Below are 17,855 nucleotides of genomic sequence, written 5' to 3' on the forward strand. Positions count from 1 at the left end.
TCTTGTACCAGAAATCAGATTCTCCCAGCTTCCTGATCTTGCACCCTTCTCCTTCACATCCCAACGAATGCAGTCCAAATTAGCCGTGAAACATCCCTTTATGGGTCCCTTTCCATTCCTGCTGCTACCACCCTGGTTCAGCTTCCTGTTACCTTACACCGATAACTCCCTGGTGACATCAATGTCCCAATGACGGCAAAACAAAACCCCAGGATGCCAGGTCACTCGGCAGAGACTCCCTAGCACCTGAAAAGACCAAATTTGCTCTACACCCTGCAGTTCCCTGGACAAATTTCATCACAGACTGTTTCTAATAGTCAGATCTCAGTCATGCAGTGCAAGATAGGCCTGAAAGAAATTCCTTCCTTTTTCCTTCATTCCTCCTTTTCTTCCTTCCCCCAATAAATATTTATTGAATGTCTTTCATGTGATACACTCTAACGCTGGGGATACCATGCTGGGGATACCATTAGTGGGGATATAGATAAATAAACAGTAAATATCAGGGGCTGGTACTGCGTGCCATAGGGGCGCATGGGAAGGACATCTAACCCAGTCTGCTAGGGGCAGGGGCATTACCTGAGGAAAAGATGTTTCAGCTGAGACCTAAGCATGACTGGGCTTTAGCCAGGCAAAAGGGGTGTGTGTGTGGAGGGGTAGGGGGTTGAGGAAAGGGTGCCGCAGACGGGAGAGCTTGTAGGGGGTTGAGGAAAGAGTGCCGCAGACGGGAGAGCTTGTTTGCAAGCCCAGAGGCAAGAGGAGGCATAAAGTTGGAGGAAGCCTGAGAAGTGACAGGTGAGACTGGAGAGGTTGAGGGGGTAGGTAGGAGGGACAGGAATGAACTTGAGAGTAAGTCCGCTTTTGGGGAGAAAAGTGTCAGCTATTTCCAGACTCCCCATCTGCTCTGAAAGTAGTCCCCACATCCAGCGTGTGGGAGCATTAGCCTGGAGAGAAGTAATAAAATGGATTGTTAGCTGAATTTTTCTAATCAAGTCTTCAAAGTAAAAATAAATAGTGTTTTGGAGGGATTTAATTTTTCTACTTAATTGTATTAGAAGGTAGTGAGCAACTTATGAAAGGTTCTGCATATGTGGGTGTGCATGTTCTTCTGTGAACGCATGTGTATCACTGGGGGCTTATCCTTTCTGATCTGTTTTCTCATTTGCAAAATAAGGAAATTGGACTATGCAATCTAAGATACCTACTTTTTTTTATTTTTGTTTATTACATAGTGTGATGGTTAATTTTAAGTGTCAACTTGGCCAGGCTACAGTACCCAGCTGTTGGTCTAACACTTGAGTCTAGGTGTTGCTGTGAAGGCATTTTGTAGATGTGACTAACATTTCAATCAGTAGACTTTGGATAAAGCAGATTATCCTCCATAACGTGGGTGGGACTCATCCAATCGGTTGAAATCCTTAAGGGAAAGGACTGAGGTCCCCAGAAGAAGGAATTCTGCCTCCAGATTGCCTTCAGACTCAAGACTACAGCATTAACTCCTGCTGGGATTTCCAGCCTGCTGGCCTGCACTGCACATTGCAGACTTGTTAGCCCTCACAAACCTTAAAAATTTCTCAAAAAGCTCTCTCTCTGTCTCTGTCTCTCTCTGATAAATAGAATACACTCCGATAAATGGAAAAGAAGATCATTTATAGTGGCAACATCATGCCATAATCACATAACTGAATCTGACATTGGGCATCTTCAGGTTCAAAACCTAGTTCCATTACTTACTGTATGACTTTGGACATGCTACTTAACCTCGTTTAATTCTCAGATTTTTAAACTTTAAAGTAGGGATACTAAGAGTCCTTACCTCATAGGATTGTGTTAAAGATTAAACAAGATTATCCGGGTAAGTGCTTTGCCTAGTGCCTGACACAGGGATTTGCTCATTACAGAGTAGCAAACCATCAAGAAGGACATCACAATGACTCTTCCTATTGGGGGAATGGGTCTGAGGCATGGTCTATTAAGGGACAAGGTGGAATAAGATGATGAGGCCATACTTTTGCAGCCTTGAGCTGACTGTTTTAGATGCTTCGTGGTGCTAATGATACTTTTCCCTTTAGTTATTATAGTTGGTGCCCTAATTCTGAGGGCATAACCTTGTTTCCAACCCCTCAAGCAGAGTAGCCTACAGTCCTCCTCAAGGTCTGCTTATTTGAATAGGACTATTTCAAGATTCTTGACTGAAAAAAAGTGGTTCCATAGTCAAATAAGTTGTGGAAATGCCATATATTATATAAAGCTCTCAGAGACTTGGAGGACACATGAGCCCAGTGAAGGCCGAGAAGTCCTGAGGTCGACACTATTGAATTTGTTTTAACCCAGATGTGGCTTAGCATATCTAACCTTTTTCAGTGGAGCATCTGTTAGTATCTTGTGGAATCCCACAAGATGGATCACGCTTGGGAAATGCAATTTAGTGGGAAACATACTGAACTAGGAGTGTGGCGATCTGAGTTCTCATTTCAGCTAAAATTTGTGGTTTGAGACAAATCTCTGGGCCTCAGTTTCCTCACATATAAAATTAAGAGATTGGCATTGGTGATTTATCCTTTAAGATGAGTTCAGGCTTTTCCTACAGACTCACAGTGGAAAACACTGGATGTTGTATTAATTTTAGACCTCAACTTTCCGCTATTCTCAACCAGGGAAATAGCAGTTATTTAGCTGCACCCTAAGTTAGTGTAGTGGAAGCAGCTCTCAGCTAATTTTCTTATCTGTTAAACAGGTATAACAATATCTGCTGTATCTACATTACGGAGTTGTTTTGAGGACTCCCAAATGAGATAATGTAGGGAAACCACCGAGTCCTATTCTAATGGCAGTTTGGGGTTTTAATTATTATAAAATGAAGAGTTAGTCTAGGTAAGTGGATCGCACCACTGGCCACTTGTTAGAATCATCTGGGAGCTTTTGAAAAATACTAATGTCTGGGCCCCATCCCAGACCTGTTAATTCCGAATCAATGTAGGAGAGACTCAGGCTCATGTTGTTTTGAAATTCCTCAGGTGATTCTCACTTGCAGCCAGGGTGGAAAGCCAGTGCCTTCACTAGATCCTTGCTACTCAAGGTGCGGTTGATAGAGGGGCAGTGTTGGCATCGCCTCAGAGCACGTTAGAACTGAAGGCTGACCAGGCTCAGTGCTTCTCAAAATGCTCATGACTACCTGGAGGATCTTGTTAAATTGCAGAAGGGCAGGGCTTGCAAGTCCATATTTCTCAAAACCTCTCAATGCTGCTGATTCATGAGCCATACTTTAAATAGCAAGGCTGAGGGTAATGGCTGAACTTCTTAGAAAAGGGGAACCATAGCTGACAATGTGCTGTTGAAAATGGAATTTTCCAACTGAAATGTCCAGTAACAATTCGGATCCCCCTCTGCCTTCCAAGGACAGTTGACGGACTTCCCTGGTGGTCCAGTGGTTAAGACTCCGCACTTCCAATGCAGGGGGTGTGGATTCGATCCCTGATCGGGGAAACTAACATCCCACATGCTGCGCGGCCAAAAAAAAAAAAAAAAATTACTTAATCACAAGGACAGCTGAGTTCTTCTTATTTGAAATTAATACATATTTCCTTTCCAGCTTTGCTTCCCTCTATTCTTTCCTTTTTTTCCCCTGCCTCATTTTTGAGAGTGATTTTCCTGATTGCTAAACTGCTGGGAATAGACAGACTTTCCACAGACAGAGGCATCTGGGACATGAGGTGTAGGTTCCATGACTGAGGATTGATTTCTTTTTGTTCTGATAGCTGGATGATAGTCGAGGGTGAAAACTGAGTTTCAGGCATCTTAGTCTTCCATAATAAACTTTTTGAATCATTAAAATGTTTTTGACTGAAAGATTGTATTTATGGAGGGGAAACAATGTTTTTGTGTGTGTTATGGAGGCAAATGAAATAGAAGTGGTTATGGGGAGGAGTGAGAATTCTTCGGAGTTCTTATTTGGTTACTCAAACTTTAAAAGTTTCCGTTTTTCACCATAGTGTTGAGAATATTTTATTTCTAAGGTGCCTGCATCAGCAGAGAACAGATAATCATCCCTGGCTTATTTTCCACTACTGAACAGAAAACAAGAATCTCAGAGTAATAAAAGTGTCCTTGTTCCCAACCTTGGTAGATTGCTTCTTGCTTCTTTGTTGTCAATAAATTACAAATGGAGCAAAACAACATAAAAACCGAAAAAGGTAACACTGTGTACCAAATGAATTCCTTTCCTTGTGGAGTGGCCTTGATGACTTCTGGGGCTTTGCTTTTCTGAAACACCTTTTCTCTGAGAAGCTTTATGCCCAAACCACTCTTCACTGTTTCCATAGCAACCACGGTGGAAAACTTTAACAGCATCTACAATCCAGTGATATCAGGACACTATCATCACCAGCTCGTGTTGTTATGCAGACTATTCATGTGCCGCTCCTCCTCTCCTTCCTTTTCAAGGCTAAATCATAGAAAGTAAGCTTAGACACATGGTACCATCGGGTCAGATATCAGGAACAACTTCCAATGACACAATGTGTGAGTAAGGGAGGTTCTGGACTTGTCTTTTTTGGTTTCTACTTTCAAGTAAGGTCTGTCTAACCTTTGATTGATAGAACGGAATGCTGTCCAAAAACATGGTGATTAAGAAAGGACTCCTCGGCCACTCTCGCCTCCTGAGACAGACTGCATTCTGCCTATGGAAGGTGTATCTCTCTAAATAAACCTGCTTTCACGTAAAAGAAAAAAAAAGACGATGTTGCTGAAGCAATAGTATCTGGCACAGAATTTTAATCTGACATATTTTTAACAATATGTCCTGTGTTCACCACTGTGCTAGGCGCTGCGGGGCATATAAGAGGGATATACAACAGGCCTTGAACTGAAGGAGTTAAACTTCTACAATTCTAAGAAAAAGAGTATATAAGAATTATTGAGCCTTTGCACCACATTTATGCGACAGAGAAGTCTATTACCGAGGCCATCAAAGGATTGTATTTTCATTGTAGCCCAAGAAAACAGAGGTGGGTTGCTTTACATGAAGGCATAAATTGGAGCCATTCAAAGCACGTGTTGTGACCCTCAGGTCTTGGAGTTGCCTAGGTGGGTTGTCTTCTGTTGGGGTCTGTCTTGTCTCCTTATCCCGAAGTACGGGGCAGATGTTATCATCTCTTTATGTGTGCCTGGACATGAAAAAGTCTGGGCGGTACCGCCACAAATGGATTTATGTGAGACTCTGGAAGTCCAGAAGCTCTTGACGGCATTGTCCAAGTCTTCCTAACAGACTTGGAGGCATGGATCATATATTCATCTTTGAATTCCCAAGGATAGTGTGTCATTCTGGAAGCAACAAGGGAATGTTTCAAGGAGGGGGGAGTGATCGATCAACTGTATCAAATGAAGCTGATAAAACAAGAAAGATTAAGACCGAGACCTGACTAATGGATGTAGTTACATGGAGAACGTAAGTCACGTTGGTAAAGTGGTGGGCATGCGAGCCCTGTGGGGTGAATTCAAGGCTGAATGGGAGGAGAAATGGGACAGTGCCGTAGATGACTCTTCTGAAGAGCTTTGCTGTAGAAAGGAGTAGAGAAATGGGGCAGAAGCTGGATTAGAATGTGGGACCGAGTGTTTGTTTTTGTTTTTAAGAAAGGTGTAAATTATAGCACGTTTGCAGCCTGATGTGAGCGATCCAGTTATTAGAAGAGAGAAACTGATGTGTAGGAGAGAGGAGGGGTAGTTGCTGGAGAGATGTCCTCTGGTAGGTGAGCAAGGATAGGACCCAGTGCCGTACTAAAGGCACTGACCTCGCACTGGAGCAGAGGCCCCTCTCAGGAACAGGAGAAGAGGAAAGGTATGTGTGTGCAGGCACAGGTAGGCTGGGAGTTGTAGTAATGGCAGTGGTGGAGAGTCTTTTCTGATTGCTCCCATTTCTCTGTGAAACAGAAAGCGGGAGTGGGAGTGAGGATGGAAGGAGAGAGGAGAAGGGATCAGGTCATGAATTCTGTATGCTCGGAGTTTGTTCCGTTCATTTTTGGGAGTTCTCTACCCCTGACACCAGCTCTGGAAGCCAAAGCACCATTGTGAGCTGACAGGCCCTCATCCTCCCAGGTTACAGGCTGGGGAACCTGGCCTGAAAGAGTGACTCCTGTCAGACTCCCTCCCCCTTCAGCCAGAGAGTACCCCTCAGTGGTGGATGCTGCTGTCCAGAACACAAAGTAAATAAACAGACATAAGAGGCCTTATCAGTGTTTTCCAATTTGCATTGTTCATAGACTAAGCATCAGAAATCAGCTAAACTGTAGAAAATCTGCCTGCCTATAAAGAGAAGAATCAGGAAGATGCTTTTTTTTTTCCCATAAGAATTATATTTGCAAGGGCACAGTGCCTTTTTAAAAAAATCCTATCATAACAGCTACTTTCTGACAAATACCATATGATTTCACTTATATGTGGCATCTAAAATATGGCACATACGAACCTATCTACAAAAGAGAAACAGACTTGTAGACACAGAGAACAGACTTGTGGTTGCCAAGGGAGACGGGGGGAGGGAGAGGGATGGACTGGGAGTTTGGGGTTGGTAGATGCAAACTATTACATTTAGAATGGATTAACAACAGGGTCCTACTGTATAGCACAGGGAACTATATTCAGTATCCTGAGATAAACCATACTGGAAAAGAATATAAAAAAGAATGTCTATATGTGCATAACTGAGTCACTTTGCTGTACAGCAGAGATGGGCACAACATGGTAAATCAACTGTACTTCAATAAAAAGAAATTGAAAAAAAGAAGAAAAATAACATCTACTTTCATCAAACAGTGAGAGTTTATAAAATCTTGGACTAGGAATTAGGAGGTATTCTTGTGGTGTTTAAATGCCCAATACTACCTTGAGATGGTGATTCTCAAACTTGGGCACGCATCACGATCACCTAATGGGTTTGTGAAACTCCTGATTGCTGGGCCTCATCCCCAGAGTTGCTGATTCTGGGGTGAGGCCTGAGAATTTGCATTTCTCATAAGTTCCCAGGTGATGCTATGCTGCTGGTCCATACTTTGAGAACTATTACCTTAAGGAATTGGCTTCATTTAAAAAAATTAGGTCATATATATTTTTTGCATATATAAAATATGCAAAAAGTGCGGTTTATTTTCTTAGGAGTTACCTATGTAATTCAGACTTTGTTTTAGATATCTCATGAATACTACCTAAGGGAGAACTGAATTTTTTATTCATGCAATGGCATATATTTAAAATCAGGACTATCATGTCAAAGCAGTTGCAGAAAATCCTCCTTCCTTTGTTATTTATAAAACTAAAAGCTCTCTGTTGTTTTTTGGTTTTTTTTGCAATGCAGTAGGTACTTGTGTGCCATTTTCATCCTCGATGACAGACACTTTTCCCATGTGGATCAGAATCAAATGAGGAAAGCATTCTTTCTCAACATCCTGGTTAAAAGGATTTCTGTCAGTGATGTCCTCCAATTAGGAAGTGTTAGCAGGAGACCTTCAAATTCTCCATATCCTAAACACTCCTGGTTGAATTGAAAAAACCTTGAACTCATAGATGGGGAGGGCAGAGTAATGTAGTCCCTGGACTTCTGATGGCATCCGCAGCATAGACATAAGGGCACAGATTGTGAAACCAGACTGACCGGGTATGAATCTCAGTTTTGTCACTCATTAGCTTGAGCAAATGATTGAACTCCTTTGTGACTCAGTTTTCTTACCTGTAAAATAGGAATAATAGTATTTACTTCATAGAAATATTAATGAAGATTAAATGAGTTAGTGTGTGTAAAGTGCTTGGAATTGTGCCAGGCACAAAGTAAATGTTAAATAAATGTTACCTTTTACTATCCACAAACAAGTCTCTCTGTGCTCTAACGAAGTTGGCTTAATCTGAAACCCACTGATCTTATTTCCCCGACCAGGGATTGAACCCATGCCCTCGGCAGTGAAAGTATGGACCCCTAATCACTGGACTGCCAGGGAATTCCTGCTCCCACCCCCCCACCCCCCCTCCCACTGATCTTTTCAATGTCATAATTTTGGAGGCTTCTTGAGGGATAGTTATACAGTTGAATCCATTTTTGCTAGTGGTTCTCAGGCAGGGTGATTTTGCCCCTTGGGATAAATGTCTGGAGACATCTTTGGTTGTCATAACTGGGGGGAGGGAGGGTCGTCAGTGGGTAGCACCTAGTGGCTGGAGGCTGGGGATGCTGTTAAATTCTACAATGCTCAGGACAAGCCACCGCCACCACAAAAAATTACCAAGTCCTAAATGTGCCGGAGTTGAGAAGCCCTGATGTGTGTGCTGTCTGGCGTGAGATTAATACGTGGATCTTCATCTTGGTGACAGCCTGAATCTGTGGTGTGTTGATAAATATTTAACAACCTGTTTCCAGCCCCACTGATGGGGGTGGAAACAAAGTCCTGATTTGCAGAATTTTGCCAAGTTCCGTGGTGTAAAAGTTCCCACTGTAACCCGTTGCAAGCAACCAACTTTATGTCACTGCACGTAGAATTAGGAAGAGAGAATGTACCAAACCATGACAGTTCCTGGTCACATAGGGGATGGGGGCTCAGGTTGTCCAAGGGGTTCTCCTGTTGGTTCCTTTATGGGGTGCAGAGAAAAGGATAAAATTCTTGTTATTACTCCCATCTGCTTGTTTAGTGTTTCTCTAGGGGTGGGATTATGAATTTGAGCATGAGGATGAATAACTTAATTCTGAGTGCCATTGACAGTGTTAATTTCACAAAAAAAGATAAGGTAAAAGAAAAAAGAAAAATACGATGTGGAGGAATAAAAAATGGGAAAGGCTGGAGAAGAGTAGAGAGGGAAAAATTGATGTACTGTGAGAAGTGACAGTGTCTATTGACAAAAATGTTAACTATTAAGACAATGAATAGAGAAAAATATATAATAGAATACAGTGTTAAAAAAAATACTATTATCCTGACACATCTCCTCTCCCAACCCTGTAATTCCTCTCTTGACTAATAGCATCATTAGCTACCTGGTCACTCAAGCAAGAAACCTGGGCATCACCCCTAACTTCTCACTCTGACCTCCCCACTTAGAATTGGACACGGAGTCCTATCAGTTCTCCCATCTCCTATCTGTCCCATTATCTTCCTTCTTAGCTCTCAATTTAGGCCCTAATTATTTGTGGCTTGGACTCTTCCAGTAGTTTCCTGATGGCTGCCTGGAATTCTGATTCTCCTCTACAGAATGGTTTTCTGAGTACAGTGGTTAACAGCATAGAACCTGAAGCCAGACTGCCCTGGGTTCCAATCATTCCATTAGTCACTAGCTGTGTGATTTGGAAGTTACTTTACGGCTCCGTCTTAGATCCCCCATCTGTGAAACAGGGATGACACGAGTAGTACCTCATAAGGCTGCTGTGAGGTCTAAAGGAAGTGCCGTATGGGAAGTACTTGGAACTGTGCTCTGCGTTACTTTGTTCAAGATTGCAGTTTACAACCCTTCAGCAGTTCTCTAGTCCCACTTACCAGGCAAAGTCCTGCTCAACCATCAGGACTTGGCTCCTGGGTCTATTTCTCATGAAGCCCTGGGTGACTCATTTAGGCAGTTCAACTTTTCTTCCTTCCAGACTTCACCTTGAATCTCTCACTGCACTCAGCACAATAGTGCAATCACCTGCTTACAGAGTTATTATCTTCCTTCTGGGAAGTGAGCTATTGGTACTTGAGAGCAAGGACTGTGGCTTTTTTCTTTTTCTTTTCTTTTTTTCTCAATCTTCAAGACCAAGCACTCTGCCTAACACACAGTAGATAATTAGAAGCAGTGAACAGTGTTAACTATGTATGAATGTAAGAAAGGGACAGAAAGGATTAGGAAAAAAACACCTGTTTCGCCACACTGATTGGATGATGGATGTTTTAACCCTTCTCTGTATTATTTTCATGTGGTTTCTGTAATACAAAGTTTTTTTAAAAAATAATTTTATTTATTATTTTTGGCTGCATTGGGTCTTTGTTGCATGCGCGTGGGCTTTCTCTAGTTGTGGCGAGTGGGGGCTGCTGTTCGTTGCGACGTGCGGGCTTCTCATTGCAGTGGCTTCTCTTGTTGAGGAGCACAGGCTCTCGGCTCGCGGGCTCAGTAGTTGTGGCTCGTGGACTCTAGAGCGCAGGCTCAGTAGTTATGGCACATGGGCTTAGTTGCTCCGCGGCATGTGGGCTCTTCCCGGACCAGGGCTCGAACCTGTGTCTCCTGCACTGGCAGGCGGATTCTTAACCACTGTGCCACCAGGGAAGTCCTTGTCATACAAAGTTAAAAATGGCTCCCATGTATCCATATGAAACTGCCCTTTTACCCCTTGGCTAAAATAGACTGGATCCATAAAATGAACTACTGCTTAGCAATAAAAAGGAACAAAATATTAAACCGTAAAATATGGGTGAGTCCCCAAAACTGTCTACTAAATAAATGACACTGACACACAAACATGAATAGACTGAGCTTGCCTGAGTTAGAATGTCATTTCCACCGCTACCGTAGCTGTGTCACATCAGACAAGTGGTTTAACTTCTCTAGGGCTATTTCCTTATCTGTAAAATAAGGATGACAGTAGTACCTACCTCACAGGGCTGACAGGAGAATTAAATGCTCATGTGCTCAGTAAGTGTGAGCTACAGCAGTCATTTCTTTTTTTTTTTTTTTTTTTTATTTATTTATTTATTTATTTTTGGCTGTGTTGGGTCTTCGTTTCTGTGCGAGGGCTTTCTCCAGTTGCGGCAAGCGGGGGCCACTCTTCATCGCGGTGCACGGGCCTCTCACCATCGCGGCCTCTCTTGTTGCGGAGCACAGGCTCCAGACGCGCAGGCTCAGTAGTTGTGGCTCACGGGCCCAGCTGCTCCGCGGCATGTGGGATCTTCCCAGACCAGGGCTCGAACCCGTGTGCCCTGCATTGGCAGGCAGACTCTCAACCACTGCGCCACCAGGGAAGCCCACAGCAGTCATTTCTATAAAAATTCTTTTGATGTCCTGGGAGCCCCTTCTGTCCATGACAGGCTGCACTGTTCTCTCGACTCCCAGTGGCTTGTGGCAGGCCACACCTCTCACCTGAGGACTGCACCCCACCCTTCTTTCATGCCTCCTCCTGAACCCAGAGGTATGAAGGAACTTTAAAAATTACACCTATTCATTCTTGAAGATCAGGAGACTAAACAGGAAAAAAAATGGAAAAATTAACTCACTGGAAGTCTCACCCCACAGTTAACCACTAATGTAATAGGGAAGAACCTTTGTATTCTATTACAAGTTAGTCACTAAAGGGCTGTTGCCTGTAAGCTTCAATTATACATAATGGCCCATCTCTGGGAACCCTGCCTCCCAGGTAGTGAGCATTAAGCTAGAATACCTTTTCTTTTAGCTCACAAGAAACATCCTGACCAGGCCCACCTGTGAATGACCGCAAGGAGGAAGAGGAGGCTGACCAGAACCCGGACATGTTTGACTTTGCTCTCTCCCGTTTTAGTAGAAAAGAAGCCTGAATGCCAACGCAGGCAGCTGGTTCCTTGGGGTCAGGAGTCCACCATCTTCTCGGTTTGCTGTCTCTCCAGGTAAGTCGTTACTCCTTGCCCCAACCAGTCATCTCTCGGATTCACTGGCCTGTCCTGCAGCGAGCAGCAGGAGCTTGGACGCGGTAGCACTAATGTTTTGGTATATACTTTCTAAGACCTTTTCTTAGGCAAATACACCGTATCAGTATGTCTTTCTTCTTTTAATTAAAAAACGAGTTCATATTATATAAACTTTATTTCATAACCCATCCTTTTACTTACTACGGCCCTTCCCCCAGAAAACACCCCTCCCACTTGCAGCTTCTACTGGTCAGCCCTTTCCTCGGAACCCCCGGCCCTGCCGGAGACCAGGTTCCGGCCCCCACCTGCCAGGCCCGGGGCCGACCGCCCCGCCCCCGCCCCCGCCCCGCCCCGCCCCCGCCGCGGCCAGCTTCCAAACCCGGCCCCGCACGCCGCGCTCGCTGTCACCGGGGGCCCGTCGGTCGCGGCTCCTCCGTGCGGCCCGTTTCCGGTGGGGCAAGGGCGTCTCCGCGGCGGCCCGGCTCCCGCGCGCTCAGCACCGCCGTCGGTGACCAGATGCAGGCGGAGCGAGGAGCTCGGGGCGGCCGAGGACGCCGACCCGGCCGCGGCTGGCCTAGCGGGAATGGCGACTGCGAGCGGGCCGGCGCCCCGGCGGCGGTGGCGAGAGGCGGCGGCGGGGATAGAGGCGGCCGCCGGGGCCGCGGCAGGGGCTTCCGTGGCAGCCGCGGAGGCCGAGGAGGAAGAGGTCCGCGAGGCGGCCACCGAGAGGCAGGAGGCCGGGGCGCCGGGCCCAGTGCGCCGGTAAGAGGCGACGGCCGGTGGGGTCCTGGCCGGGGTCGGGGTCGCGGCCTCGTGGGACCGGGGCTGGTGGGGGGTTCGGGCCCCGAGTCAGAAGCCGCGAGCGCCGTGCAGGGCACGCGCGGGCCAGACGGCGGCAGCGCCTGCGCAGGACGGGCGGAGGGCGGCGGGGGCGTGCGCCGGGGTGTGCACGTGGCGCGGGGGGTGGGTGTGCGTCCCTTGCTCCCTGTCTGCTGGGGTGCCCTGGAGGGTCAAGGCCATGGGCTTCCCCAGCCCGCCCAAGAGGTGTTGGCCAAATTATTAAAGAACCCAGCAGCCGGGGCTCTGTGTCCGCAAGTCTAGGGGGCCGTTTGGGTGCGGGTGTTAGTGTGATTAACCTTTTTGGGGTGGGGACAACCAGGGCTTGGTCTCCCAGTGCCTAAAACCTCCCAGGGAGACATTCCTGTTATTAAGAAGGAAGGGATTTGGGGGTCAGTTTTGTTCACTGCCTGTGCAATGCGTGGCACACAGTAGGCACATAATAAATGTTCATGGAGTGAAAGAATGACCCCGACGAGCTGGACTGGATAGTATTTGGGGGCGGGATCAGATGCATAGTTCTCTTTTTTTTTTAATAGCATAGTTCTCTTTCATTGTATATGTGTAGGAATCAGGGGTCGGTGGCCTTCGTCTATTTGAATTTTCCATCTGTAAATGTTTCAGCAGTCAGGTCTCAATTTTACTAGCAATATTATCGGCCGTATTCATGCATTCGTAATTGGAAGTGTCTTACAGCTTGGAGCAGGGAATGGTTTGGGGGCAAACTTTTACTCTACTGATACCCTAGCTACAGGAGTTAAATTACCGTCTTTATGAGCTGTTTTGTTATTTTAACATTTGTGGTACAAAACTGTATATTTTGAATTCCCATGTGCATAGATTAAAACATTATTATAGTTTTGGGTTGAGTTAAATTTCCTATGACTGAAGTATTGACATTTGTAATATCTTAAGGGCATAGTAGGTAGGATGTCCCTAAAGATAGGAGTTGTGTACAAAAATGGAGTTGGGAAAAAATGCAAAACTTAAGTGTGCCATATTTAACCTTGTTAGGATTAAGGCAGGTAATAAGTGAAATTTGAGAGAGGTATGAAGAAATTCTTAGTCAGCTCACCAGGAAATGAAGGAAACTGACCAGTCTAGCGCACATTATATGTCACATCTTGTTTTATAACAACATTATTTACCTATATAACTTTATTACAACTTAATTTTTTTAGCAACTTGAAAGTTGTTTAAACAACTTGATAACAAATTTGTTATATATATACTTTATATGTATAAAATCTTCATTTTTATAGGTTAACTGACTTGCTTAAGCTGTTGTAGCCAGTGGCAGAGCTGGGATTTATATCCAGCTGCCCTTGACTCGACTGTGTTTTATCTCTTATATTTTTGTGAACCAGTCACTGCCTTACTGAGAATAAAGGGGACACTCCTTGGTTGCAGGGATCATGTTTTAACAGTAATTGTAGTAATGGTACCTTTGGTATTTGGTCTCTGTTGAACTAAATTGAATGAAATGATGGTGTATCATTTAGAGATGAATAATGTATTTTTTGATTTATGCTAATATTGTAACCATTGTATTAAAACTTTAGGCTTTTATCCTTTTTTAGAATGGTCTGAAAAATTCCATCTTGTGTTTTCTTTTAGGATTTTCTCACTTCACAGTTTAATGATTCAGTGTGTCAGTGAATGTAGATGCTTCGCACAGTGCCTGGGGGCATAGCTGCAGCCACTGTTACCACCACCATCATATTTTCAGGCAGAGGTGGATGAAGAGAGGCTGGAAAGATTATTCCTTCATTTTGGTTTGGGTTGGTGGCCTGTAAGGTCACTTCCACGTTTCAGATTCTGAAGTGCTCTTCCTATTTAGGCTTGCTAAGAGTACCATTCTTGGTGCCTGAAGATTAAATGGGACAAGGTTGATTAAGGTGCCTGAGGCCTCCTTGTTCTCATATCCTATGGTGCATTTGTGCCCCAAATGGAGATTAATTGAAATGATTAGAAAGAAATAAAGTTCACAGTAGAGTTTTAGCTGTGTAAAGACCAGGTACCTAACTCCAGAATTGAATACTGTCGATTCCCTTTGCTACTGTTTTAGACTACTACGGATACATGGCTTATAAGTGGAAAACAGGACAAAATAAAACTAAACAAAACAACTTCTTGATATGTAATGCTCCAAGGTAACTTAGTTGAGTACATTGCATCTGCTAGTCTCTTGCTCTTAAATCATTTCCTCTATAGATGGTATGAACCCCAAGCCTATGGAGTTTGGGTAAGCATGTCATAAGGCTAATTATCTTCATTGAATACCCACTAGGTGTAATATTGTACTTAGTGCAATCATTAACTTAAAAAAACCCCCAATACTAGGATTTGCTTAATATTAATATTTTTGATGAACTGTTAACAGAGAGGAAGTCAAGGCCTATTGTCAGTCCTTGGAAATTTTTTTCTTCCCTGTAATATTAATAGTAACTTACATTTGTTGAGCACTTAGTATGAGATGAGAAAACTGAGGCACAGTTAGATTACTCACAGTTAGGAGAGGTTAGGTGATTTACCCAATATCACTCAACCACCAAATTAAGGAGTCTGAGTTCAACCCAGGCATTTCGGCTCTACAGCTGAATCTTTTAACTACCACCCCAAACTGCATCTGGAGTGATTTTGAGATTTGAAGAGCGGATATATGGAGGACTTGAGTGATCCTTTTCACATACCTGTTTTCCTGATGTTTTGATATGATTATAAGGTTTTAAGGTAATACAGATACCATATTCAATTATTGTGGGTGTCAGATCTTTGCTTTCTTGCTCCATGTTAAGGTGTCAGTTGCTCTTATTCATTTTTTAATTACTTATGTCCATTAAAAGATAAGGTAGTTGTTTATGGCTGCATTAAGGAGAGTAGCCTTGGAGGCTTTTTTTTTTTTGATGAAACTTTTGCTTTGCAAACAATAATATAATGCCTTTGCCTGAGTAGTCATTAATATGAGATGCCTTTGACATTTTCATTGCTACTATTTTCCTTAGTAAAAGGGAAATCTCTGATGTTCAAGCTTAGTGTGAACCGGGAAGAAGAAACAATGGCAAATCAAAGTTGCTGACAGTCAAAGGTACCTGCTCTTTCGTTGTCGCTGAAAGGAGTCACCTGCATCTTGTCAGCCAACTAGAGATTGAGAGCCTATTAAAGCTCAAACTCAAATGACAGCCTCTAAACTGCATTGCTCCTATTTTCAGAAAGCCTGAAACAAATTTGGTTAGAAGCTGAACGTGCTTAAGTGTCCCAAAAGAAAATTGCTTTGAGATTAGCTTTTGGTAATCCACAGAATTGGCCCTCTCTCCTGCAGCTGCAAACTGCCGCTCCAACCCTGTAACTACTTTGGCATCCTTATCCTTGCTAATGTATACCGTTTGAGGTCTGCTTTTCTCACTGACCATTGTTTCACTTACTTATTTTCACTATCAACACAGGCAACTGATCCTCGAAACTTCCTGCTTATAGTCTGCCTAAAAGTTTTTTGATAAATTATACATGAAGTCGTACTTTAACGTTTATAATGAACATTTAAATCAGTGGTTCCGATTGCTTCAGAATATAAAATTTACAGCATATTGTCTGTATTGATACATATATATTTAAAATTTATTTTTATTTTTGACTGCGTTGGGTCTTCGTTGCTGTGCGCAGACTTTCTCTGGTTGCGGCGAGCAGGGGTTACTCTTTGTTGCGGTGCACAGGCTACTCTTTGTTGCGGTGCACGGGCTTCTCACTGCGGTGCTTCTCTTGTTGCGGAGCACGGGCTCTAGGCACACAGGCTTCAGTAGTTGTGGCTTGCGGGCTTCAGTAGTTGTGGCGCACGGGCTTAGTTGCTCTGCGGCATGTGGGATCTTCCCAGTCCAGGGCTTGAACCTGTGTTCCCTGCATTGGCAGGCGGACTCTTAACCACTGCGCCACCAGGGAAGTCTCTGTATTGACTTTTTAAATAGAAGTGTCACATCATTCTTATGCATGGAGTCTAAATACTACAGTCATTTAATATTCGCCATCATTATCTATTTTTCAACCTTTTTCTTTTTTCGATGTTATTATTTTTTAAAATTTTCTTTTCAAGGTTTTCTTTGTTTTAATTTTAATTTTTGGCTGTGTTGGGTCTTCATGGCTGCGCACGGGCTTTCTCTAGTTGCGGCGAGTGGGGACTACTCTTTGTTGCGGTGCATGGGCTTATTGTGGTGGCTTCTCTTGTTGCAGAGCATGGGCTCTAGGCACACAGGCTTCAGTAGTTGTGGCACAAGGGCTCAGTAGTTGTGGTGTACGGGCTTAGTTGCTCTGAGGCATGTGGGATCTTCCCGGACCAGGGCTGTAACCCGTGTCCCCTGTATTGGCAGGCGGATTCTCAACCACTGCCACCAGGGAAGTCCCTCGATGTTATTTTTTTCTTCCAGTTTGAGTTATAAATGATGTATAGCACTATATGAGTTTAAGGTGTACAGCATAATGATTTGGTATACATACATCATGAAATGATTATCACAATAAGTTTAGTGAGCAACTGTCATCTCATAGATGCAAAATTTTAAAAAATAGAAAAAAATTTCCTTATGATGGGAACTCAGGATTTACTCTAACTTTCATATATAACATACAGCTGTGTTAATTATATTGCTCATGTTTACATGACATCCCTAGTACTTATTTATCTTATAACTGGAAGTTTGTACACCACCATCCATTTAAGAATCACATTAATATTAGCAGTGAGAAGACTTACATTATTCCTTATTCTTTTTAACTTGTTTTTTTTTTTTTTTAAATTAATTAATTAATTAATTTATGGCTGTGTTGGGTCTTCGTTTCTGTGCGAGGGCTTTCTCTAGTTGTGGCAAGCGGGGGCCACTCTTCATCGTGGTGCGCGGGCCTCTCACTCTCGCGGCCTCTCTTGTTGTGGAGCACAGGCTCCAGACGCGCAGGCACAGTAATTGTGGCTCACGGTAATTGTGGCTCACGGACCTAGTTGCTCCGCGGCATGTGGGATCCTCCCAGACCAGGGCTCGAACCCGTGTCCCCTGCATCGGCAGGCAGATTCTCAACCACTGCGCCACCAGGGAAGCCCCTTTAACTTGTTTTTTAATTCCACATCTCCCTTAGAGCTTGATCCAGTGTAATATATTTTTGAACTTGAAAATCTTTTAGTGATTACCCTTTCTGCTTCCTTGTAACAACTTGTGATTTAAAAAAATGTTCTGTAACCTTAAGGCTTGGGTATAAATTTTTCTTTTAGATTAAATTAAAATCACATTGATTTATATACAATGTATTTTAATTAGCAGTTGTTAAACATACATGTAAAATTTTATTGTAAATGATCTTTTTCCCTAATGAGTTTAGTTGGGTATCCATGAATGAATATTACTTATTGCCTGAATGAGACAGGATTCACTGTCA

The 17,855-nt window shown here is 43.6% G+C and overlaps 1 protein-coding gene and 1 long non-coding RNA gene across 3 annotated transcripts in view; both read left to right on the forward strand.

Annotated features, from left to right (window-relative positions):
* The window catches only part of LOC309656284, a 374,358-nt gene that overhangs the window by 95,516 nt on the left and 260,987 nt on the right, over positions 1-17,855 (forward strand). The gene's annotated exons all lie outside the window — the stretch shown is intronic.
* Positions 11,940-17,855, forward strand: part of LOC309656220 (cell death regulator Aven-like) — a 192,332-nt gene continuing 186,416 nt past the window's right edge. Inside the window, exon 1 of the mRNA XM_082452456.1 lies at positions 11,940-12,362. Coding sequence (XP_082308582.1) covers positions 12,117-12,362 — 246 coding nt within the window. The 5' untranslated portion in view covers positions 11,940-12,116. The remainder of the gene's footprint in view (positions 12,363-17,855) is intronic.

Source organism: Balaenoptera physalus, assembly GCF_965194825.1.
Source record: "Balaenoptera physalus genome assembly, chromosome: 2".
Taxonomy (NCBI): domain Eukaryota; kingdom Metazoa; phylum Chordata; class Mammalia; order Artiodactyla; family Balaenopteridae; genus Balaenoptera; species Balaenoptera physalus.